Genomic DNA, 26,887 nt, shown 5'->3' on the forward strand with positions numbered 1-26,887 from the left:
TAACTCTGATTTTAATTTTGACAGAATTATGTCCCTTTTTAACTTGGAATTTTTTTTACTGGCAAAGCTCTAATTCAGAGTCAAGCACTGAGAAAAGTCGAGCGCACTGTCTGATGGACAGCTCTTGTTTTTTAATGTTATTTATTTATTTTGTTGGGTTTAACATCACACCGACACAATTACATGAAGGATTCAACACTCCGAGTGAGGCTCAAACAGACATCGGTGAGGGGCAAGTGATTTGAAGTTAGCGACCTTAACCACTCGGCCACGGAGGCCCCTTTTTAGCTTGTTCAAAGAATTAAATTCCATGCAGAACTCAGAAATCTTCTTGTTCAAAACCACAAGGCATAGAGCCTTGATATTTTGGCATGTGACATCATCTAATGGTCCTCTATGAAGATTGTTCAAATTGTGCCCCTTGGGTGAAAAGAGGCCCCACCCCGGGGGTCTCAAGTTTTACATAGACTTATATAGGAAAAAACTTTAAAAATCTTCTTGTCTAAAATCACAAGACCTAGGCCTTTGATATTTGGTATGTAGCATTTCCTTGTGGTCCTCTACCAAAATTATTCGAATTATAACCCTGGGGTGAAAAGAGGCCCTGCCCCGGGGGTCTCAAGTTTTACATAGACTTATATAGGAAAAAAACTTTAAAGATCTTCTTGTGTGAAACTGCAAGGCCTAGGCTTTTGATATTTGGTATGTTGCATTGCCTTGTGGTTCTCTACCAAAATTTTTCAAATTATGCCCCTTGGGTAAAAAGAGGCCCCGCCCTGGGGTCACTGCTTATATGAGTTAGATAGGAAAAGGTACTTCAAAAATTATCAGATCATATTTCCTAGACTGTTTAAATGTAATTTCCTGATGACCCCAAGTGATTGGCTGTGACCTTAAACCTTCTGAACTTCTTTCTTGTTTTTAAAGATACAGCCTTGAAATTTGGATTGTATGTACCAGTTTTGCACACTAATCTTAAAACTGACTTTCAGTGACCACGAATGTGTTTCATAATATTTTAGCATCAGTTTGCCATTTGAAACATGTGGCTCATATTACTCAGGTGAGCGATTCAGGGTCATCATGACCCTCTTGTTTTAATGTGGATTTATAGATTTGATTTCAGATTTTGAATATGAAATTGTTTGAAATTTTGAAATTGCTTGTACATTGCCATGTAATTTTATAGATTTACAAATCTACAAACATTCACCATAACTAGACAATATGTTGTGTGAAAGACCTAGACCCCGAACTAAAAGGTCAAAGTTTTCTATAACTTTTATTTGAATAGAACAGTCACCGATACAAGATGTCCATGTAAGGCCTAGACCTTTAGTCCAAAGTTCAAGGTCAAACTTAGAGATCAACGACGTCACTATTTTGCATAATTTTTTTTAGTCTGTATGTTTTGTATATTTTTACACAAAGATGGATATTTGAATATTAACTTACTTCTGAATCAAGCATGTACCGTATTAAGAGGAAATGTCATGTCCAAGACTCAGACTGATAAATGAATGGTCAAGAATACACTTCAGGTCAAAGATTTTATGTCATATTTCTTGTCTGATCTATAACTTCATATGCATGGAAGGATGTTTAAATGATGTAGTACAAACTTTCACCTAAAAAGAGGATGAAATATTTGATCATGTTAAGGTGAATTAAATATGTATGGTCATTTTTCTTTTCCAGTCCATATCTTCAGTATACTATATTACATGTTCTATTGTGAAAGTGTCATTACTCAGTGCACACGCACTTTCATGCTCTAATGTCACTTAGTGGGCGTATCCTTGTCCTGGTGACATATTTGCTTGTATAAAGTTCTATTTTAAACAAAGAAGATGGTAAATATATCTGAAAGAAGGATTATTTTTTACCAGGTCAAGTAGCCAAGGCACATGCAAAATAAGGAATCAGATTTCCACATAGAGCAATGTAAATTTAAATTACTGTCAGTTTGTTTTAATTTTCCAAAATATTTATATTAAAAGTGTATAATAAGTTATTTGATATTTATGATTAAATGAATGTTTGTGTTAAATAGTTTGAAAGCGGAGTAATTATGTCTCCCACCACACAGTGGTGTGGGAGACATATTGATTTACTCCAGTCTGTGTGTGTGTGTGTGTGTGTCTGTCACAAAGCTTGTCCGCACTCTAAGTCGAACATTTCTCATCCGATTTTCACCAAACTTGAACAAAATGTGTTTGACCATAAGACCTCAGCCAAGTCCGATAACTAGCCAAATCGATCCAGGCCTCTTTGGAGTTATGGCCCTTGAATTACCAAAAATCCGTCTTTTTACTCTTGTCCGCACTCTAATTCGAATATTTCTCATCCAATCTTCACCGAACTTAAACAAAATGTGTTTGACCATGAGACCTCGGCCAAGTTCGATAACTAGCCAAATCGGTCCAGGCATTTTGGTGTTACGGCCCTTGAATTATCGAAAAATTGGCCTTTTTACTCGTGTCCGCACTCTTAATCAAACATTTCTCATCCGATCTTCACTAAACTTGAACAAAATGTGTTTGACCATGAGACCTCGGCCAAGTTCGATAACTACCCAAATCAGTCCAGGCATTTTGGAGTTACGGCCCTTGAATTATCGAAAAATCGGCCTTTTTACTCTTGTCCGCACTCTAGGGTGCAGTGATATTTCCTTTTGTTTTCTGGAACAAGCACAAAACAGATGATTCATACATTTTCAGTCATTCACAAATAGTTTGTTTCAGTAACATGATAAAGCAGCAATTTTTTTTCACAATTTCAGGTGTGGGGCGAAGCTGGAAGTGAACCGAGCAGTGATTTATGTGATATTTCTTCTTCCGATTGTTTTTGTGCTTCTTCTGATCATCATTCTCTTTTATAAATCTTATAATAATGGTAAATGAATATTTTAATGTAACTTTTGTTGTGGTAATTGTCACATCGACTTAAATATAAGGCATGTGGTGACTTTCCGCTGTTTGGGTTGGAGGAAGACTTCTGGTGCCCCTTTTTGTATTATTTCTAGGGCTGGGACAATCATTTGTATGAAATTGAATGGAACCGGTTAATCGGCCACCATATTGAAAATGCTGTTTTCTTTCCTGACGACCGTATCCAAGGTACTTCCAGCAGCTGACTTCATTAGGAACTTTAATAAACTTTTAAATTTTATTGGTTGCAAGCAGTGTGATAATTAATAACTCATATTTTGGTGTATTTTATTTTAGATATATCACAACAGGCAAATCCTAGACTATTGATTATGTTCAAGTTGATGTGTTTGAGCAGAAATATATTGCAGGTCTATGTGTTGGTCAAAGAAATGTATAAAGATAAAGTACGATTTGTGATGTTTATTTTTGAGAGCAATTAGCGGTTTTGCAATATTGAAACCGGTTTCGCCTAGTAATTAGATCGGATCCGATTAACCAAGTTTTTGTCCCAGTCCTAATTATTTCAGACACAAGCCAGCACCTTGGTATAAACACTGTCCTGTGAGCCAACTGGATGGTTTCCTTACTTGAAATGATACTTCACCCTAAGCAAGGTTTTGAACCCTCAGTGATGACGGGCAACTAATTGGGAGCCAGCAACCATCTGTCATCTGTTCATTAGTCACCCAAAGTGAGATTCTGGGATTCGTTTCAATATTTGATAAATATATGGTTCTTAGGATAAGACATAATGAAAAATGCATCTTCTGGTAGGGGAATTTTACAATATATATGCTGTAACTTGATGAATTTCAGTTTTATGGAGAAATTTTGTAAATAGTGAATATCAATTGCTTAATTATGCCCCCTTCGAAGAAGAAGAGGTTTATTGTTTTGCAGATGTTGGTTGGTCCGTAGACCAATCCGTTTCAGGATGATAACTCAAGAACGCTTAGGCCTAGGATCATGAAAGTTGATAGGGAGGTTGGTCCTTACCAGCAGATGACCCCTATTAATTTTTAGGTCAGTAGGTCAAAGGTAAAAGTCACAGTGACCCAGAACAGTTAAACAGTCTTGATAACTCAAGAACACTTGCCCTAGGATCATGAAAGTTGATAGGGAGGTTGGTCATGACTAGCAGATGATCCCTACTGATTTTTAGGTCAGTAGGCCAAAGGACTGTCAAGGTTGCATTGACCCGGAACTGTGAAACAGTTTCCAGATGATAACTTGAAAATGCTTGGGCCTAGGATCATAAAAGTTGATAAGGAGGTTGGTCATGACCAGCAGATAACCCCTATTGATTTTGAGGTCAATAGGTCAAATGTCAATGTCACATTGTCCCAGAACAGTAGAACTTTTGTGTACAGTGACCAAATAATTTCTGTTCCTTGTACAATTACTGAGTGCATCAAGGGGGGCAATTCGTATTCTTTGAGCTGTTGTTTAATGTAACTTTTGAAATATTTTTACAGTAAAGAGGTCCCTTATAAGACATTTTGGGAGGTTTTCAACCCTTGAAAGACAGACAATGGATAACGTATCTATAAAATTCATCATTATTACTACTGCATTCATTGTTTGGTAAGTCAAGATTTAATTCAGCATTTGTATGAGACATTTTTTGTAATAAAAAGATAATCTGTATTGGTTTTAATGATCACATGGAGGACACACTCAAAAATGTATTGTGATCCCTGGGCGGGGCGTATGTTCATGGTGACAATTTGATAAAAGACATTTTGTCTGAAATCATTCATCCTCCACCTCTGATTCATGTGGGGGAAGTTGGCAGTTACTTGTGGAGAACAGGTTTGTACTGGTACAGAATCCAGGAACACTGGTTAGGTTAACTGCCTGCTGTTACATAACTGAAATACTGTTAAAAACTGACATTAAACCCAAAACAAACAAACAAACAAAAATATATTGTCTCAGTTTTCAAAAGACTGGTTTCAGCCCCACTACTGTCATGATTTATAAACAACTTATGAGGTTTGTTCTGTTGGGTTTAATGGCAGTGAACAGCAATATTCTTGTGTTACATTGTGGTAAAGCTTTCATGTCTTTTCTTACATTTGTTATATTACTGACAACTTCCCTACATGATTCAGAAAGGTCAAGGACAAAATACCTTTAAGGGGAAGGAGTGTGTGCTGTAACTTGAGCTTCTTGAACCTAAAATGTAAACCATAAATAGATTGATATCGAGTTTAAAATGTAAAGCATGGTACTTTCCTTCATTTTAGTTGATACAAGTAAAGAAATTATTTCACAGAGTTCAAATAAATATCTGCCCGCCCGCTTAGCTCAGTAAGGAGAGCACAGATCTAAGGATCTCGGGGTCATGAGTTCGAGCCGTGGGCGAGGAGTATGTTCTCCGTGACGATTTGATAAAAGACATTGTGTCTGAAATCATTCGTCCTCCACCTCTGATTCATGTCGGGTTGTTGGCAGTTGCATGCGGAGAACAGGTTTGTACTGGTACAGAATCAGGGAACACTAGTTAGGTTAACTGCCCGCCGTTACATAATTGAAATACTGTTGAAAAATGGTGTTAAACCCAAAACAAACAAACAAATCAAATAAATATATAGAATTCAGTTTAGTCTGCCATTTTGTTTTTTATTGCCGTTGAAACAAAATGGCCACTATATTTTTTTCATCAAATACTGAACTGTTCATAACTTTCTCATTATTAGGGTATTGGACACCTAATAGTAATGTTTAAAAAATGGCATTTGCTTGGTATATTTTTAAAGTTGACCATGTTTCGCACTGTGTTGCAAATTTTAAACAACTTTTACCGTGCTGTTTTTTGTAAATTTTGTATAATTTATGGTATTTCCTCAAGCTCAAGTAGAGACAAAATTTAATTTCAGTGTGATGGCCACTATCTAAAACGTTTGCAGAGAATTCATTGCAGCATTAATTTTGATAAAAGAAACATCAAACTATTGTTAAACAATTATAAAACACAAAATAAAACTGTCAATATCATTTTTTCTAGGGTGCCTCAAGTAAACAGATTTAATGAGACAGAATTCTAACTGCAACATTGAAAAATTAAGGTGAAATCCTGTGGGTCTGTTTTGAATTTTGCTCAATACATTCAAAAATAACCTTGGGGCAGAAGTAAAACCTACCTGCATTTCTTCCACAATATCAGGGCCCACACTGGGCTGAAAAAAGTTGGAGCCACCTGTTTTCTCGGGAACGGTAGGGAGGGTGCTGGAGAGGTATCCCTTCCCGCGGCATGCGCGTCGCGTTGAAATTTTTTTCACTTCCCATAAGCAAATGGTGATATTATAGCTATAAAGGGGGACTTTTGAAAGAAAGTGCGTATCCCTCTAAAGCAAGTTTTGTATTTTAAAATGTTGTTGGATGTTTGAAGCAACCCGTCTGAAATATTTTTCCATTTTAGCTTCTTTTTGTTGTGGGCCTACAATGTAAATGCATGGCTCTGGGGCTGTGTTTTTGGTGCCTAGAAATCTACCCTTACCTATTATTTTCTGTGTTGGTAACTTTGGTAAAACTAATACAGGATTACATTTCAAATCCATTCCTAACTTTTAAAGACATTAAAAAAAAACAAAAAAAACAACATGGCAAACACCTTTACTAATTACTTACTAAGATCCGACGGTGGCGACATCGTTAAAAAATTCATCAAACCGTTCATTATTTTGCCGATTTGTTTATTAATTATTTGATCCATGGAAATTAAAGGCATCATACATTTAATGGAGCACTTTTAGAATCTGTCCGTAGGTAAAATCTGCATAATTTGCAATATCCAGTACCTGTATGGTTTAAATAAAGGTAAGGCTTTTTTAGTTTGTATATTTCATAATTGGGGGGCTGCTGCCCCCCACACCCCCCGCATTTTCTAAACCTGGCGAGGAAAATATATCCATGCTACCATATCGATAAATAAAAGAATGCCCAAATAACGAGAATAGCTACGGACAGATTCTAAAGTCTAGCCCATTTAATCTGCCATAATGTCAACAAAACAGAAAGATTATTTTTACTCGATAATTGATTGCTAATTGATTGCAAATTCTCGCCTGTCAAGATGTTTATTACACATTGTTAAATGAAAGTGAACGTAGACTGGGTAGTACTATCCCGAAGTAAGTTAATTTTATGAGGTAAAATTATCGGAACCAGTCAAAGGTTTTTTAACATAATTTCTAGGAGGTTACGATTTAGAACGTTTGAAACAAAATGGCGGACCAAATTATGAAGATTTTTTTTCATTTTCGCCACTCGCGATTTTTCTTCGCCACTTTCATCGCAAATTCGCCAAATGGCTCGAGTGGCGAACGGCAGCGTGGGCCCTGAATATGTAATCTAAAGAATGAAGGCAAAATAGAGACCTTTTACCGCATGTAACTCAGTATTTTTAAAGATGTCTAGCTTTACCACTCCTGATTCAGAGGTAAATTCACTTTGAACAGCAAGAAATTGCTTTTAAAATGAAAATTTTCCACTTTTGTACAGTACATCCTGAAAGAAGTAAAAACTTACTAGAAAAAAAATGAAAATATGGAGAGAAAAAATTTGGTCCCAGTGGGGACCTACGCCCCCCTGAAAATTGCAGTCAAAGTAGGTTTATTGAATACTCTTCAAAAAGGAGGTACTCTGTTACGGGTCCAATACTTAAAGCTGATTTTGAAAATGCATACGACTTTAAGTATTCTTGAAGTGGGTAAAACCAGTCTATGAATATTTCTGTCATAGTTAATTATAACTTTTGTTTCAGTTGGATCCCTAATATAATGAATGGAATATTTGTGAATGTGCTGGATGATAGATCAGGACAGTTGGTTCTTGTGTTCATTGTACTTGAGGTAAGTGTTTTAGCTGGTAGAATAGTGACAGTTTTTCTATGCACCTTGGGGTCTTTGTTGCCTTTAGTGTCACTACTTGCTTAAAGTTTTGTGTGCAAGGCAATAGCCTATATTTGATGCTGGATAACCACTTTTAACTTGCCTGCCAGTTTGCCGAGTATGGTTTTTCACCTAGACTCGCAAACAAATATGTCTCGGTGTTGTTTGTAACAGTGTGAAATAGCTTACAAAATTTATAGTCGAAACTCAGTTACATTTACAGTGAATTAACTCATTTTGAAATATGCAGTCTCACATGAACAAAATTGAATTTTTAATTTGGAAAAACTCATTTTTTGTAGGAAACAAGGAAATTCCTGTTTTTAAGAAACATGAAAAACCTATCTTTTAGAACAGATTTGTGTCTAGCATACACTTCCCTAATTTGTTGACACATGTATATGTGTGTATTTTACAGTCTGTGTTGAATCCTTTCCAAGTGCTGATAGACTCCATGGTGATGTTCGGATGGCCGCCAATAGGCTGTTGTTGTCTCATATTTAGATCACATTCTCATGACAGCAGTAACTATGCCAACATCAATGACCTACAGAGGTCACAAAGGTCAAGGTCATCAAGAGCTAAAGAGACAGATCCGCTGCTAAGTTTCAGCAGAAACCAACATACTCTGTGATAGATGTCATTTCCTGTTTTAAGTTACTGCCTTCTTTGAATTTGTCATGTTGTTGTTGTTGTTGTTGTTGTTGCTTTTTTAGGATTCATATGGATAGGATTTGCTCTTGCATGGATAGAACTGCTTTACAATGTGCTTATTATCACTAAATCTCACCACCTTTAGATTTTTATTAGTCTAAAACTTCTTCATGAATGTGAGCAGTAAAGAACTGAAAGAAAATTGTTGTGTTGAATGCTTCAAATACAGTGAGGATCACTTTGAAAATCCCATGAGGAAATTTTTCTCTATATTACAGCTGATTAGATAAACCTGTGATCATTTAATTTGCAATTAATTGACCTTATTGTTTAGCATGAAAACTGTTCTCAAATTTCATTGATTTATATATGACATCAAGTGATAGGTCTGGGTTTTTCCCCTTATTAAGTGAATGTCTTTTCTCATTGTTAAACATAAATGAAAGCATAAAATACAAAAAATAGATAGACTTATTCAAATATTTTATTTGGGATTTTACATTGTATGTTCTGAAAAAAAAAAAAGATTTCCAACAGTAAACATTGTTGCCATATACTGTAAAACAAAGTGCTTGTATTTTTTTTTTTATATATATATTTAGGCTTATGATTACCATTATATGATATTCATGTTATTTATATTTTTTGTGCTGTATAATTTTAGTCCCATTGTAAATAATTCAGTCATTGTCATAATTGTTATACTGTCTTAGTTTTATGATCTAATTCTACTATGTAATTGGTGGCTTAAACTCATGGCTATTTCATGGGGACATGAATTTCAGACAAAGTGGCTAATCCTTGACAGGACATGCGTTAATGGCAATCATGGTTTCAGCCAAAGTGGCTATTTCATGGGGACATGCATCAGTGGCTTTCATGGTTTCAGACAAAGTGGCTATTTCATGGAAACTTGCTTTAGTGGCTTTCATGATTTAGCCAAAGGGGCTATTTCATGGGGACATGCTTTAGTGGCTTTCATGGTTTCAGACAAAGTGGCTATTTCATAGGGACTTTAATGGGTGGCTTTCATGGTTCAGTCAAAATGGCTGTTTCATCAGGACAAGCATTAGTGGCTTTCATGGTTTCAGACAAAGAGGCTATTTTATGGGGACTTCAATCTATGGGTGGCTTTCATGGTTTCAGCCAAAATGGCTATTTCATGGGGACAAGCATTAGTGGCTGTCATGGTTTCAGACAAAGTGTCTATTTCATGGGGACTTCAATGGGTGGCTTTCATGGTTTCAGTCAGTAAGATTTAATGGACAATCTAACATTAAACTGTTGTTTTCTTATGTTTTTTTAACAGAAGAGAAAAGTTGTTAGCAAAGGGAACACATAGTAGTAACACATGTAGACTAGCGGCTGGTCGAATATGATTTTCTCAACTGGGTACTATTCCAAATATATGCCCGTATTGTACAGAACAATGTTAAATAACCTAATATGATACCACAGTACCAGTATTTTAGATCAGATTGTGTCAGTGATATGATACCTATTTGTATCTGTAATTGTGGATATATGCAATATAATGAATTTATATTCATTTTTAACTAATTTATTGTATTGAATGACCAAATGTGTTTTCAGAATTGTTACATTTTATGCTATGTATGTTTTAGTATGTTATGTTTTATGATTTTGTGTCAGATACTCTTTTTTTAGAAGATGATGAAATGTTGTAAAAGGATGGGACATTTAATCATGTCAAGACAAAGCACAACTATAGGTTGTTTTTAGCTTGTGATGGTGAATTGCTTCACCCATGGTGTCAGCATCTTGTGAACACACCTTGTTCTTAAGGTGGTTGTTTCTCAGTTATGACTTGTTACACCTACCTTCCCCATGACAATATTAACTGAATGACATAGTTTCCTTGACCCTTGCTATCATTTTGATGGACTTCTATTTTTCTATTTTCTTTCATTTACATTATTTTAGTTGATCTAGAGATGCATAATGTTTGAAGTTAAAGATCTCTGATATGACAAAATCATCAAAAAACGGTGGTTGTTGGAACAGTGAACTTCCTTCCATCATGTAACACTGCTCTTCTTCCATAGGCAATGTCCATGCACAAATCTTATATAATGCTTTTACATTTGTGTGTCTATTTCGTTTCTGATTTTGTTTTAAAAAAAATGCTTTCTATTCATGCTTTTTTCCTTTGCATTGTGAAATTAGGGGGAAGCAATCTGTATTGTTCATATTTATTGAATATCACATAGTTTTGTCCCTTATGTTAAAGATTTTTTTTCACTTATTAAATTATCTTGATATTAAATTCTCATCAAGAGATTTTTTAAGAAACAGCAGAATCCTACTTACCACATTGAACCTTCCACTCTAAAAACTCTGTTGAAGGACCAGCAGTGTTCAGGTCAAGGGGTAATTTCTAAAAATATATATAAAAGTGTACCTTTGTTTAGTCCAAAAATCATATTAAAGATTTAAACTCCTAAGAAAGGTAGTTCCTTGTTTTGAAAATAACCGCATTTGCAAACTGGTACAGAAGGTTTCACATTATGATTTTTATGCCCCCAAAGGAAGGCATATTAGTTTTCAACTGTCCGTCCGTTCGTTAGTTCGTCACAACGTTAACTTTTTGCATGAAGGCACTTTACTCACGAACCACTGCACCCAGGACCTTCAAACTTCACACACTGATAGTACTTATTGAGTACACCACTCCTACTGACTTTGGGGTCACCAGGTCAAAGGTCAAGGTCACAGGGGCCAACGTTAACTTTTTGCATGAAGGCACTTTACTCGCGAACCACTTCACCGCAGACCATCAAACTTCACATGCTGATAGTACTTACTGAGTACACCACCCCTACTGACTTTGGGGTCACCAGGTCAAAGGTCAAGGTCACCAGGTCAAAGGTCAAGGTGCTGCGGGGGCATTTGTCACCATTAGGGACAGCTCTTGTTATTATGCACAAACACTGAAGCATTTTTTAGCTCACCTGTCACAAAGTGACAAGGTGAGCTTTTGTGATCGCGTGTTTTCCGTCGTCCGTGCGTGCATGCGGCGTGTGTCCATCCGTAAACTTTTGCTTGTGACCACTCTAGAGGTCGCATTCTTCATGGGATCTTTATGAAAGTTGGTCAGAATGTTCATCTTGATGATATCAAGGTCAAGTTTGAAACTGGGTCACGTGCCTTCAAAAACTAGGTCTGTATGTCTAAAAATAGAAAAACCTTGTGACCCCTCTAGAGGCCATATATTGCACAAGATCTTCATGAAAATTGGTCAGAATGTTCATCTTGATGATATCTAGGTCAGGTTCGAAACTGGGTCATGTACCTTCAAAAACTAGGTCAGTAGGTCTAAAAATAGAAAAACCTTGTGACATCTGTAGAGGCCATATATATCACAAGATCTTCATGAAATTGGTCAGAACGTTCACCTTGATGATATCTAGGTCAAGTTCGAAACTGGGTCACTTGCCATCAGAAACTAGGTCAGTAGGTCAAATAATAGAAAAACCTTGTGACCTCTCTAATGGCCATATTTTTCATGGGATCTGTATGAAAGTTGGTCTGAATGTTCATCTTGATGATATCTAGGCCAAGTTCGAAACTTGGTCACGTGCGGTCAAAAACTAGGTCAGTAGGTCTAAAAATAGAAAAACCTTGTGACCGCTCTAAAGGCCATATATTTCTTGAGATCTTCATGAAAATTGGTCGGATGTTCACCTTGATGATATCTAGGTCAAGTTCGAAACTGGGTCACATGCCTTCAAAAACTAGGTCAGTAGGTCAAATAATAGAAAAACCTTGTGACCTCTCTAGAGGCCATATTTTTCATGGGATCTGTATGAAAGTTGGTCTGAATGTACATCTTGATGATCTCTAGGTCAAGTTTGAAAGTGGGTCACGTGCCGCCAAAAACTAGGTCAGTAGGTCAAATAATAGAAAAACCTTGTGACCTCTCTAAAGGCCATATTTTTCATAGGATCTTTTTGAAAATTGGTCTGAATGTTCATCTTGATGATATCTAGGTCGAGTTCGAAACAGGGTCATGTGTGGTCAAAAACTAGGTCAGTAGGTCTAAAAATAGAAAAACCTTGTGTCCTCTCTAGAGGCCATACTTATGAATGGATCTCCATAAAAATTGGTCAGAATGTTCACCTTGATGATATCTAGGTCAGGTTTGAAACTGGGTCACGTGCCTTACAAAACTAGGTCAGTAGGTCAAATAATAAAAAACCTTGTGACCTCTCTAGAGGCCATACTTTTCATTGGATCTGTATGAAAGTTGGTCTGAATGTTCATCTTGATGATATCTAGGTCAAGTTTGAAACTGGGTCAACTGCGGTCAAAAACTAGGTCAGTAGGTCTAAAATTATCAAAGTCTTTTGACCTCTCTAGAGGCCATATTTTTCAATGGATCTTCATGAAAATTGATCTGAATTTTCACCTTGATGATATCTAGATAAAGATCAAAACAGGGTCACGTACCTTCGAAAACTAGGTCAATAGGTCAAATAATAGAAAAACCTTGTGACCTCTCTAGAGACCATATTTTTCAATGGATCTTCATGAAAATTGGTCAGAATTTTTATCTTGATAATATCTAGGTCAAGTTCAAACTGGGTCACATGAGCTCAAAAACTAGGTCACTATGTCAAATAATAGAAAAAAGGACGTCATACTCAAAACTGGGTCATGTGGGAAGAGGTGAGCGATTCAGGACCATCATGGTCCTCTTGTTTTTGTATTTTGTTTGCATACACAATTTTGGAACTGTTTAATTTAATTTGAATTAGTAGTTGAAAGGTTAACTTGATTTATTAAACAAAAAAGAACCAAGTTATTAAACAAAGACCTAAATTGAACTAAATAACAAAGTTTCATATTGTATTTAGGTTGTAGTTTTATAGACTGTTATTGAACAGGTGATTGGGAAAATGTAATTATTTTTATACACCTGTTTTGAAAAGAGGTGTTTTATGCAATGACTTGGTAGGTGTGTCTGAAAAGTTTTTCAACACATTTTTGAAGGAAAATACTTCAGACTGTGCAAGATGAACATTGAATTCAGTATATCTAAAATATTTATTGTATGTAAATGTCTCAAAGTTCTTCATTCAAACTTGATACAGGGTAATGTTAGTTAGACTGGTTCAGGCCACTAACAGGAGAGAGTAAACTGGTGTATTTCACTGATAGAAAATCAGAACAAATACAAATATAATATAACTGATAAAATTCGTACAGTATATTATTATATACACTTTCAGGTGAAAGTTTTCTCAACATGCCTGTATAAGATTTTATTCTAAGTTTATGTCATTTTACTGTATAACTTATTCTTGAAAGGTTGTAGGTTTTCTAGATCTGACTTATTGTGTTGTATTTATTATATTGTGTACATGTTGTTTTATATATATGTATTTTAAAATGTTATCAAATAGGTTTACAGTGTATAAGCCTGAAAAGGTTTATTTCAAGCTTAGATGGTAAGAATGGCTAATTATTGAAACCATTGTTGTTTATTACCTCCCTTTATGGGTCTGACTGTGTAAATTAATTTGAAATATTGAAATTTGTGCTTTTCTAGCTGGATTAATATGCAGAAGCTGTCTTTTACATTAACAGATAGCATATTATATCAGAGTAATGCAATCTGTACTGTTAATAGATTGTGTACTGAAAGTAACACAGTCTGTGCCTTTAACAGATGGTGTACTGAAAGTAACACAGTCTATACCATAAACAGATTGTGTACTGAGAGTAACACAGTCTGTACCATAAACAGATGGTGTACTGAGAGTAACACAGTCCATACCATTAACAGATGGTGTACTGAGAGTAACAGTCTATACCATTAACAGATGGTGTACTGAGAATAACACAGTCTATACCATAAACAGATGGTGTACTGAGAATAACACAGTCTGTACCATAAACAGATGGTGTACTGAGAGTAACACAGTCCATACCATTAACAGATGGTGTACTGAGAGTAACAATCTATACCATTAACAGATGGTGTACTCGGAATAACACAGTCTATACCATAAACAGATGGTGTACTGAGAATAACACAGTCTGTAACATTAACAGATGGTGTACTGAGAGTAACACAGTCTATACCATTAACAGATGGTGGACTGAGAGTAACACAGTCTTTACCATAAACAGATGGTGTACTGAGAGTAACACAGTCCATACCATTAACAGATGGTGTACTGAGAGTAACAATCTATACCATTAACAGATGGTGTACTGGGAATAACACAGTCTATACCATAAACAGATGGTGTACTGAGAATTACACAGTCTGTAACATTAACAGATGGTGTACTGAGAGTAACACAGTCTATACCATTAACAGATGGTTGTAGAGAGTAACACAGTCTGTACCATTAACAGATTGTGTACTGAGAATAACACAATCTATACCATTAACAGATGGTGTACTGAGAGTTACACAGTCTATACAATTAACAGTGTGTGCTGAGAGTAATACAGTCTTTATCATTGACTGATGGTGTACTGAGAGTAACAGGCTATACCATTGGCTGATAGTGTACTTAGAGTAACACAGTCTGTACCATTAACAGATGGTGTACTGAGAGTAACACAATCTATACCATTAACAGATGGTGTACCGAGAGTAACACAGTCTATACCATTAACAGATGGTGTACCGAGAGTAACACAGTCTATACCATTAACTGATGGTGTACTGAGAGTAACACAGTCTGTACCATTAACTGATGGTGTACTGAGAGTAACACAGTCTATACCATTAACAGATGGTGTACTGAGAGTAGCACAGTCTGTACCATTAACAGATGGTGTACTGAGAGTAACACAGTCTGTACCATTAACAGATGGTGTACTGGGAGTAGCACAGTCTATACCATTAACAGATGGTGTACTGAGAGTAACACAGTCTATACCATTAACATATAGTTTACTGTATCAGAGTAACCTGTACTTGGAGAAATAGTTGATACCATTAAAAGGTATTGTTTAGTTGTTTGGTGTTAGAGTATTTCATACTGGCAGAAATACTTGATAGTAACATTGCTTAATCAAACCCATCTCACATTGAAATCAAATATCAATTCCTCAGACCTGTAAATCAAATTAGCTTTCAGTTCAGAATAAAGTTGTGTTACCTTAAAGTGTTTCTTATCATGTTAATGTATATTTTTTATATTAAAAAGTTGTAAATATGTATGGTATGTGATGTTTTGAAGGTATGTAAAAAGTAAAATTCTAACACTTTTAAGATTTTTTTTTTATGTGAACAAAGAAGGATTTTAAGGTGTATCATCTTGTCGATTAAAACACATTTCACAAAATGACCAAATTTTTGCTCTAAGGGAAGTTATGCGTCCATTTACACTTAAAATAGGATTCCAGATTACTATCCCTTCCAGATGAAATTCGAATATGTTATAATGGAAATAGATTTTAGTTTTGCATGCTTTGTTGGCAAATAAAACATGTTTAGTTCAGATGCATCTTAATCTATTCACGGAGGCCGGGTGATTAATTACGACACATCTGAACAAAAAAAAACATGTTTTATTTGCCAACAAAACATGCAAAACTAAAATCTATTTCCCAAATCATACATCTAGACCAATGATTTGTAAAAGATTTATTTCAACAATGATTAATTTTATAGTGCTTTTTATTTTATTTCTAGTGCCAAGTTTGCATTGCAAGCTAGGTTGGACTCAGTTGATTTATTTAAGTTTATACTTAAGAAATAATAAATATGTTCCTATATTTTATCAGTTAATAAAATATGGGCAGGAGTTTGGATGCGTAATAATTAAATCACGAGTGCATCCAAACGACTGTCTATGTTTTATTAATTGATAAAATTATTGGAACATATTTATTATTTCGATTCTAACAACGCAAATAATTTGCATTTTACAGTACTACATTTTCAGCCTAATACATCATTCGGGTCATATGCTGTTACAATTTACCCCCTATGGTTAGAAAGAGTTGCATAGCCAATGGAACGTATAGATATTTGTTTCTTTTTATCAGAACTTTGAGAAGTATTTATAATTTAGTAATCTAACAGCTCGCTAATTATGAAGAGAATCATCAAATTAGGCGAGTTGACTCTGTGTTACAAGTTACGAGCTTAACTTTATATTACGTCACATCATTGTGACGTCATACTTTATGTCATACATTTATGACGTCACCGCTGAATCTTAATTAAGCTAATTGAATTCGCTTGTAGAGATCGAAACGAGTTTTACGGTCCTACACATTAGTCAGTATGTATAGGTTATAGATCATTTATTGAACTTCTAATGCAATTAAGTTTGCCGAAACGGAGCGTAGCGTAGTGAAGGCAAAACTTAATGCATTTAGAAGTTCAATAAGTGATCTATAACCGGCTTATAGTTTAACGCCCCATTTCAGGTCAAAACTGCAAAAAGCTCTCTCTGAAGTAAACTAACCACGCCTTCTGTTAATTCATTGGCTAGTCTTATCTTCACTCATGGTGGAGAAGTACATGTTTACTACAACTTTATACAAGGTCATTTTAGTGCCAGCCTTTAGCAAAACAGCGGTTGATCCAGTGCTGATTTCACTTCAGTTTATATCATAAATACATCAGTCTTATCGAGTACTTTGTGGAACACGATCTTATATTCTTATTCAATGGAAATATAATATGCAGGTTTAACTCGTAATGATGTAACAGTACAAGTCAAGCAACAACATGTATAAATAAAACAAGACAAAGTAGAATTTAAGTGCACCCTGGTTTATTTTTAGACCAGTAGAGGTAGTGAAAGATACAGAAAGGTCAAACTTGATCTATGAAAGTACAGCTTGCATTAAAATATTTGAGCTGCGCCAGACGTCTGGTCAGGATCTATGCTGTTCGCTTTCAAAGCCTATTGTAATTAGAGAAACTGTTAATAAGCGAACAGCATGGATCCTGACCACACTGTGTGGATGCGCAGGCTGGTCTGGATCAATGCTGGTCGCAAACCCACTATGTTGGTTTTCACATAGCACAGCTCATTTATCTACTTGGTCCGTTTATTAGATCTACATAGACACATTGCTTGTATGCAGTCCCTGCTTTGGTAATTGCTCCGCCTCCTAGAATGTGGGAAATCCATAATAGGCGGAACAATGAATACTCATTTATTTTGAACTACTTCATGAATAAGTGGATCAGATTCTTCAGTTATGAAACAATATGAAAATAAGTTGGTTACTTTTTTGAAAATCCCTCGCTTGTCATTGGATAAAAAAGATGGTTGAACTATAAGACATTTTATCATATTTATGTTTTTGAGATGCTGTTTTCAACCGTTTGGCCCTGAAATAATTTGTATGTAATGGAACTGAAGTAGAGTCTCTTATGCCACAATCATAGGGGGTGAAATGTAACAGCCAACCATATTTTATCGTAGATTCATGTATAGGCGATTTCGCTATATGTTTATATACCAATTGCTGCAGATCGTGTTAGAATAGCGAGTACAAAACTTGGTGATATCCATATTAGTAAACATCACTTGAACATTTTGGACTTTATACATCATATATATATTTTAACTTGGCAGTTTCTTTATTATATGATATATTTACATAATGCTTTATTTGTTACATATTTTACATTTAATAAGTTGTATATTTTATGCTTTAATTTTTATATTAAATGTGGTTTAATTTAGAGTGTGTTTTGTTTTTATTTTTTGTCTGTACAAATGATTTATAATGCACACATGTTTTTTTTCTGAATCTGTTAAAAACTTAAGATACAAATACTGTAGGACCTTTCTGTTTAAAGGTCTCAGATAAATTCTATTCCGTCTGTTTAAAAAATAGAGAACATTTTTCCCTGTATAAACCAACCTGAACTAAAATTAAGTTTGAAACACTGTATCTCAAACTCATTTCTCTGGAAATTTTGGTTATCTTAAAGAAATTTTCAAGGCCTAGTAAGAAATAATATAGATACATGATATATTTGTACTGATTTTCTCAACCAAAGGAAATTGGAAGAAGCTGTTTTGGTGATAGTTGCTGTATGACTGTATGTGAAGTTGTGAAAAATATGTGACAAATTGTCCTATTAATAATCTGACCTTGAAACTTCAACTTCTAACCTTGTAGACGGTAGAAATTTAAAAGACCACATTTTATAACAATTTTCTGGTGTTTTCCTTACCTGGCTTACGTAGGTTAGATTAGCAAACTCATGAAACTTGTGCATTCATGTTTTCAAAGTAAGAAATACTAGTAATCGATTGAATGTCAGTAAAATATATGTAACATGGATTAACATAGAAAGTTAAAAGCTTTTTGATTTTTAAGTCATTATTCCTCCTATGTATCCCTTTAATTCTTGTGGATGCTAAAGCTGGTTCAATTGTAAACGCATCTCAACTCCGTTTCATACAAAAGTCAACATGCCAGGATACCAGTTGTGTGAAAGCAAGTTCTAAGTTCTATCAGTCAGTTTTCTTTGTATTTTGCCTCTTCATATGCCCAAGTTTATAAAACTGTCACTATATCGAAGCATGATTGTTTGGTAATGTGTTGCCGTTTTTTATTCCAGTTATCTTAAGAAAAATACTTAGTCCCTGGAGGTTTGAAATGTTACATTGTCTTGCTCTAGAGTGTCTGTCTCTTGTTGGGAGAAGGGATGTTATTGCCCCCCTGCAAAAAGATGAACTGGGATACAGAAATGGTCTTTGTCTGTTTGTTCATGTGTGCGCTGGTACGAGCATGCATCAGTATCGCCTTTATCTCGATTTCGTTTGAGCTTCAAACATTGATAGAAAATGCACTGCACGATCACCATAACTCAACCTTCATTTCTTTTTAGTTCACCAGAGCACAATGTGATCAAGTCACTCACTGTCTGTCTTCCGGCCATAAGCCTGTTAACCATTTTCTTCACACAACAGCTCCTTTGAAAATATTTGGTGAAAGTTAATGATACTTGGTCTGTTTGGTCCGGTGCCCGCTGCTAAGCTCAGTAGAGAAAGTGCAGATATTCAGATTGCGGGGTTGTGTTCCATCCCCGAGTGAGACGATTTGAGAAAAGATATTGTGTCTGATATCATTCATCCTACACCTCTGATTGAATTGGGAAAGTTTGCAGTTACTTGCGGAAAACAGGTTTGTACTGGTACAGAATCCAGGAACACTGGTTAGGTTAACCTCCAGCCGTTACATAACTGAAATACTGTGGAAAAACAGCGTTAAACCCTAAACAAAGAAAATGGATGGCCCAGCCTCTTTCGAAGCTATGCAGACAGCTCCACCTACTCGGATCAAATTATGAAATGCTTTCACACGTATGTTCCTTGGATGACCTTCTATCAGTAATGTTTGAGCCGTGCCATGGGAAAACCAACATAGTGGGTGTGCGACCAGCATGGATCCAGACCAGCCTGCGCATCCGCGCAGTCTGGTCAGGATCCATGCTGTTCGCTAACAGTTTCTCCAATTCCAATAGGCTTTAAAAGCGAACAGCATGGAGCCTGACCAGACTGCGCGGATGCGCAGGCTGGTCTGGATCCATGCTGGTCGCACACCCACTATGTTGGTTTTCCCATGGCACGGCTCGTTTAAACTATTCCATACCATCACAAAAGTTGGCTACCAGGGGAACAGAGTCAGTTTTGTTTATATTTATAGAGTAGGAACATTGTCCAAACTATTCCAATCCATTGAAAATATGATCGTTAAAGGATGTGATTGCTTATGGATATAGTGGAAACTTTTAAAATTTTGGCAGACAGATACATTCATTTGATATCAAATGTTGAACACAGAAGGGCAATAACAAAATGCATATCAGCAATAATAAAAAGCATTAATATACATTACTGTTAATCCCCATTCCATGCACACCGATACCAAGGATAGCATAATAAAGAGAAAAAAGATTGTCTGTTATTTCCATTGTGGACCTTGATATTAGTGGCATAACCATGAGAGTCATGTATTGTCTAATATCACATCATATGAGATCATAGATGGCTTATGGATACATGTAATTTAACTACAAACGCACTGATACCACCTTAAATGCAGATAATAGAATAAATATTGAACAAAAGCGAAATTGCACAGCCACATTTGTACTGTTAATACAAACACAAATGATACACTAATAACAGCAAAAATGTATTACTACTAGGTCAAATCAAAGAAAAACATTGTGTATGTAATAGGGGCTGCATTTTATATACTGGATCTTCGTGCAATTTGATCAGAATATTTGTCTTGATGAAATCTAGGTCCAGTTCGAATATGGGTCAACTTGGGTCAAAAACTAGGTCACCTGGTCGAATCAAAGAAAAACCTGGTGCATGCAGTAGAGGCTGCATTTTACACTGGATCTTCAAGAAATTCCATCAGAATGTTTGTCTTGATGAAATCTAGGTCAAGTTCCAATATGGGTCATCTTGGATCAAAAACTAGGTCACCTGGTCGAATCAAAGAAAAACCTGCTGTATGCAATAGGGGCTGCATTTTACACTGGATCTTCATGAAATTTGGTCAAAATGTTTGTCTATATGAAATCTAGGTTAAATTCGAATATTAGTCATTCTGGTCAAAAACTAAGTTACCCGGTCAAATCAAAGAAAAACTGCACTAGGGCTGCATTTTCACCGGATATTCGGGATATTTGATCAGAATGATCTCCTTGATGAAATCTAGGTCTGGTACGAATATGGGTCATCTTGCATCAAAAAACTAGGTCACCTGGTCAAATAAAAGAAAAATATTGTTTGTGCAAAATGTGCTGCATTTTAATGCCCCCGGCATCTACTGATGCGTGAGGCATATAGTGATTGTCCTGTCCGTCCGTTCGTTCGTTCGTTCGTCCGTTTGTACGAGGTTAACCAAATGGGACCGTTTCGTCTAGCATCAATACCCCTTACTAGAATGACTTGATACTAATGCAGATGTAACCTGTGACCATTCCTCATTTTCAGACATCACCTGACCTTTAAAAACTGTTTCAGAAAAGTTTGTCTTTAAAGAACTCTGTAATTTAAACTCTTGTAAAAGTACTGGACTGGAAGGTTTACCGGCAAGATTTTTAAAAGATGGTGCAACTGTTTAAAAAATTCCTATTACATATATTATAAATCTGTCAATATCAGAGGGAGTTGTTCCTGATGATTTTAAAGAAGCTAGAGTTAAACCACTGCACAAGAAAAATAGTACAATAGATGTTGGAAATTATAGGCCCGTTAGTATTTTAAATATTGTATCAAACATTTTAGAAAGAGCAAACAATATCATGTATGATTTTCAGTCAGGTTTTAGAAAGTCATATTCAACTGAAAGCTGTCTTATTCATATGTTGGATTCAATTAAAATTAATACGTCCAAAGGTCTCTTTACTGGTATGGTCATGTTGGACCTGCAAAAGGCGTTTGACACAGTTGATCATAATATTCTGTTTGGTAAACTGGAACTTATGGGAGTCAGATCAATATCTTGGTTTAAATCATACTTGTCAAATAGAAAACAGGTTGTTAGTGTAGGTAAAAGTTTTTCTAATGCAAATACTGTGACATGCGGAGTTCCTCAAGGTAGTATACTAGGACCTCTTCTTTTTTTATGTTATGTTAATGACACGGTAACAAGCATTGATAACGATTGTAAACTGATTTTATATGCTGATGATAGTACGATTTTGTTTAGCCATAAGGACCCTGAAATCAGATCAACTAAACTTGGTCTAGTGCTAGGAAGTTGTTCAGAATGGCTGGTAGATAATAAGTTATCATTACATTTAGGGAATACTGAATATATTCTTTTTGGTCCCAAACGTAAACTTAGCAAACAAACTCAATCGGGTATTAGCTGTAATGGTCACACAATAAAGGGCTCAGCTCAAGTAAAATACCTAGGTCTATTTATTGACAACAATTTGTCAGGGGAAACCATTGTTCAGAATATTGTATCCAAAGTCAATACAAAATTAAATTTTTTATACAGACAGGGTAGATGCTTAGACTTTAATACAAGAAAGATTTTATGCTCGGCGTTAATACAGTGCCACTTTGACCTGGTATGAAGGCCTAAACAAAGGTTTAAAAAACAAGCTACATATTATGCAAAACAAGGTTATTAGATTTATTAAAGGTTACTCTCCTAGAGAGTCTATTACAAGTGAAGATTTTGTTCAATTGAACATGTTGAATGTTAGAAATAGAGTTACACAACTAAGATTAAGTCACATGTATAGAATATTTCACAACAAATGTGCGACAGTATAAAACATAATACAAGATCTAGTGAATGTAATTTTACTGTACCTAGTGTCAACAGTATAAGTAAACAGACATTTTATTACAGTGGTATAAAGGATTGGAATTCCTTACCTAGTAACATTAAATCAATTGAAAGTTTACAAAGGTACAAATCTAGGGTCAAAGAGAATCTAATAAAAAATCTAGTAGCAGAATGTAACAGTGATTTTGTATACTATTGATCTCTATTGGAATACATGTGTCTGTGATATTATTTTTTAAGCATATTTTAATAATTCCGTTTTCCACCTAAGTCTTGACCCCCAGTAATCTTGTCCTACATCATTTTATGCGTAAAATGGACCCCATTGGAAATAAGCTCTTAGCTTAATGGGTTATCCATAGGTCCCTAGCATTTTAATAATTTTGTTTTGGGTTTAACGCCGTTTTTCAACAGTATTTCAGTCATGTAACGGCGGGCAGTTAACCTAACAGGTGTTCCTGGATTCTGTACCAGTACAAACCTGTTCTCCGCAAGTAACTGCCAACTTCCCCACATGAAACAGAGGTGAAGGACTAATGATTTCAGACACAATGTCGTTTATCAAATAGTCACGGAGAACATACGCCACGCCCGAGGATCGAACTCGCGACCCCGCGATCCGTAGACCAACGCTCTTACCTACTGAGCTAAGCGGGCGGGCCTTACTAGAATGACTTGATACTAATGCAGATGTAACCTGTGACCATTCCTCATCTTCAAACATCACCTGACCTCAGTTTGACCTTGACCTTGACTTCGTTTTAGACTTAGGTTCAAAATCTATCGACAAGGATGCCACTGGGGGCATCAAGCGTTTATCGAACGCAGCTCCTTGTTCACTTGATATTGGAGAAATTTGATCAGAATTCTTGATGAAATCTAGGTCATGTTCGAATATGGGTTATCTTGGATCTAAAACTAGGTCACCAGGTCAAATTAAAGAAAATACTGGTGTATTCAGTAGGGGCTGCATTTTTTCTCTTGATATTCGTGGAATTTGATCAGATTGTTTGTCTTGACCAAATGTAGGTAAAATTTGAATACAAGTCCTCTGGGATCAAAAACATGGCCACCCGGTCAAATCAAAGAAAAACTTCGTGTGCAATAGGGACTGCATTTTTCACTGAATATTCATAAAATTTATGAAGTCTATGTGAAGTTCGATTATGGGTCAGCTGGGATCAAAAACTAGGTCACTAGGTTAAATCAAAGAAAAACCTTGTGTATGCATTAGGAGCTGCATTTTACACCAAATATTTTTGAAATTTGATCAGGTTTTCTTAATGAGATCTAGGTCAAGTTTGAATAAAGGTTATCTGGATTCAAAAACTAAGTTACCCGGTCAAATCAAAGAGAAACCTTGTGCATGTAATGGGAGCTGCATTTTTCACAGGACTTTCATGAAATTTGATCAGAATGAATGTTTTGATGAAATCTAGGTTCCAGATGTTCCTCAGGTGAGCGACTTGGAACCACTTATTTGAAATTATCTCCCTATATAAGAATAAACTTCACAGCATGGTGAGGAACAGTTTAGGAACTTCAGAATGTATATATACCATAAGATTAGCATTCGCGCTGAGCAGAGGTCCTTGATAATACAATTCCACCTCTAATTAATATGCATACAATACGCCATTGCAAAATATTTTTCTTTTACAGGAATCATTGGTGGGGAGGGGATGGCCATGTCCGACATGGCTCTTGTTTTTATGAACACTACGCCATTTGAGGTCAAGAACTAGATAAGGGTTTTCGTGGCCAACTTGTTTTCTTTATAGCTTGTTTTATGATGTCTGGATTTGTTATTTTTGAGTCGGCTAAACGATGAAATCGTTTTGACGAGTCCTTGCTATCCAGCGATTCTCTAAGTCTAAATGGACCAAATAACACAGTGAAGGGATGTAGTTCCATTAGATTTCTCAAACTTTAAACAGTTCACTGCATGAATGAAGTTAAGTTGTGTGAATTCCCTTTGCTATGACCAATATACGATATAATCTGTCATATTTATGACTTGTAATTGTGCAATACTCGAATGTAACTCATTAAGCATAAATGTGCATTTTATGAATTGCGCAGGCTTACAAAGCTTGCGTAACATCCAGCGAAAGACAAAAAATAGTTCCTGGACAGGGCTCCAGATAAGATGCGTATTAGCGTAAATTACGTATAGAAATAATGCAAATACGCATGTCTAATAATTTCTAAGCGTATAAAAACGTATATAAAATTACAGAAATGCACACAATGCTTTTTTAAAAACAAAATCTGAATCGTCTGGCTGCGTTAGGTAACATAGCCGATCCCGATCAGCCTTAATTCTCCCACATTGAACGTATACACGCATCGTATGATTTCTATAAACTTTGCGTGGGTTTCTACACACACACATGAATTTTGCAGTCAGTAAACGGATAAATTATCGGAAGAAGAAGCTCTTACTGGTTTGTTTAGTTACTACAGATATTAAAAATGATTTTAATTCTTATTTTTCGAGAAATAAACAAATCGGCGAAACATTAAATTGTATTTTCTTGTAGTTTTTGAAATCGAAAGTAGATCGTCTATGTTAGAGTGCTTTGACGAACGAAACAATTTTTTTTATGAAATGATTTAAATAATTTCACCGTAAACTTCAAGGTCAGATACTGCCAATTGCTGCTAAACTGTCTTCATATCATCACAATTTGTAAAACATATTGTTGAAACTGGAGCTTTTGGCGGTATAAAAGAAAGTGTAATCATATCCGGATATAATATTTTGGGTAAATATCGAGCTGTGTTATGAAATTTAAACATTAAAGTAACAGACATGATAGATATTATTGTAACAGAAATGATTCTAGAATTTACTTATGAAGTGACAGTCATTCATACTTTGAATATTGTAATACTAAATAGAATCTAGAGGTAATATTTAGAAATTGAAACATAAAATTTTCTGTTAGAAATCGCAACAAAGGCTGTATCAAGGGTCTACATTTTCAAAATTTCCTTGTGGTGATACCCAAACCCTAATTGCAGGAGGGGGTATCCTCCCACACCCTCCCCCCATATTGCCACTTTACAGTTTGATACATTTGCCCTTTTACCACCTGCCACAATGCCCATTTCAAAATCTGACTGCAGTTCAAAGCGGGAAGGAACACCCCTCCCCAAACCCACCCTGCTACCGACCACGTGAAAATGGCTCAAACATTTTTTTCAGCCCAGTCTGGGCCTGTCTGTCTACATGAATCAAAACGGATAATTGAAAGTACATAGACTTGGGGACTACTGACATGGTTTTGAAGGGGTTAACAGGTCTGAAATAGAATAAATGATGGTTTTAACTAAAAAAGAACTGCATTTATTAATATTGGTTATCTTTTCCGAAATTGGTAGCTAGTCCGAGTAACTTCTCTTAGTTTCGAATGCGAAATTTTCCTGTCAGTGTAAACATTCATGACACTATATATTGACACTCAGCAACATTTACATATCTTTAAATGCAAAAGTAAGTATACTTTAAATTCACATCCCTTTTAATATGATTGAACAATACCTAGCGTGTGACACGGTTATTGCCAGGCCCCTTATCTGTAAAATATCTGAACAGTTCTTTCGTCCATCCGTTACAAATTGTATGTGGCAATCCGCGCTATAAAATTTCAATATATAAATTTTCATATTCAAATTTTATCATGTGCGAATATATACCAGCCGATAATTGCCTGTTTTGGTAATGCCGGAGGCAAATGTTTACTGGAAAAATATTTATAGTCATGGGCAGTATCTTAGTGTCACCTGTCAAATTGTAGTTTGTACTTTCAACATTTTTATTTTTGCGAACCACTCTTCAATTTTAGAGAAATATATTGGGTTTAAATACTTGTATAATGTCAATCAAAGTTTTACTAGGCATCGACTGAATGTCCATTTCATCTATTGTAACAAAATCTCTGTTCAGTTGGGGAAAAAACTAAAACCAAACTGAAACTGGTAGACTATAATCATTAGCCGACTCTCAGGCCCTTCAGGCCTTTGATTCTAGTATAGCCTACATGAACTAACATGTAATTGAAAGTAAACAATTTGTGTTTACAAACCATGTCAGGAAAATGCTAGACAAAT

General features: G+C 35.6%; 1 protein-coding gene across 2 annotated transcripts in view; it reads left to right on the forward strand.

The window, feature by feature from the left end:
- LOC123534530 (G-protein coupled receptor 143-like) overlaps window positions 1-18,176 on the forward strand; it is a 33,737-nt gene extending 15,561 nt beyond the window's left edge. For both annotated transcript variants that reach the window (XM_053520280.1, XM_053520281.1), the window contains 4 exons: window positions 2,783-2,895; window positions 4,409-4,517; window positions 7,702-7,789; window positions 8,247-18,176. In XM_053520280.1, the coding sequence (XP_053376255.1) occupies window positions 2,783-2,895; window positions 4,409-4,517; window positions 7,702-7,789; window positions 8,247-8,462 (526 nt within the window). In that variant the 3' untranslated portion in view covers window positions 8,463-18,176. The remainder of the gene's footprint in view (window positions 1-2,782; window positions 2,896-4,408; window positions 4,518-7,701; window positions 7,790-8,246) is intronic.
- Window positions 18,177-26,887: the final 8,711 nt, after the last annotated feature.

This window comes from Mercenaria mercenaria, chromosome 12 (genome assembly GCF_021730395.1).
Source record: "Mercenaria mercenaria strain notata chromosome 12, MADL_Memer_1, whole genome shotgun sequence".
NCBI lineage: Eukaryota > Metazoa > Mollusca > Bivalvia > Venerida > Veneridae > Mercenaria > Mercenaria mercenaria.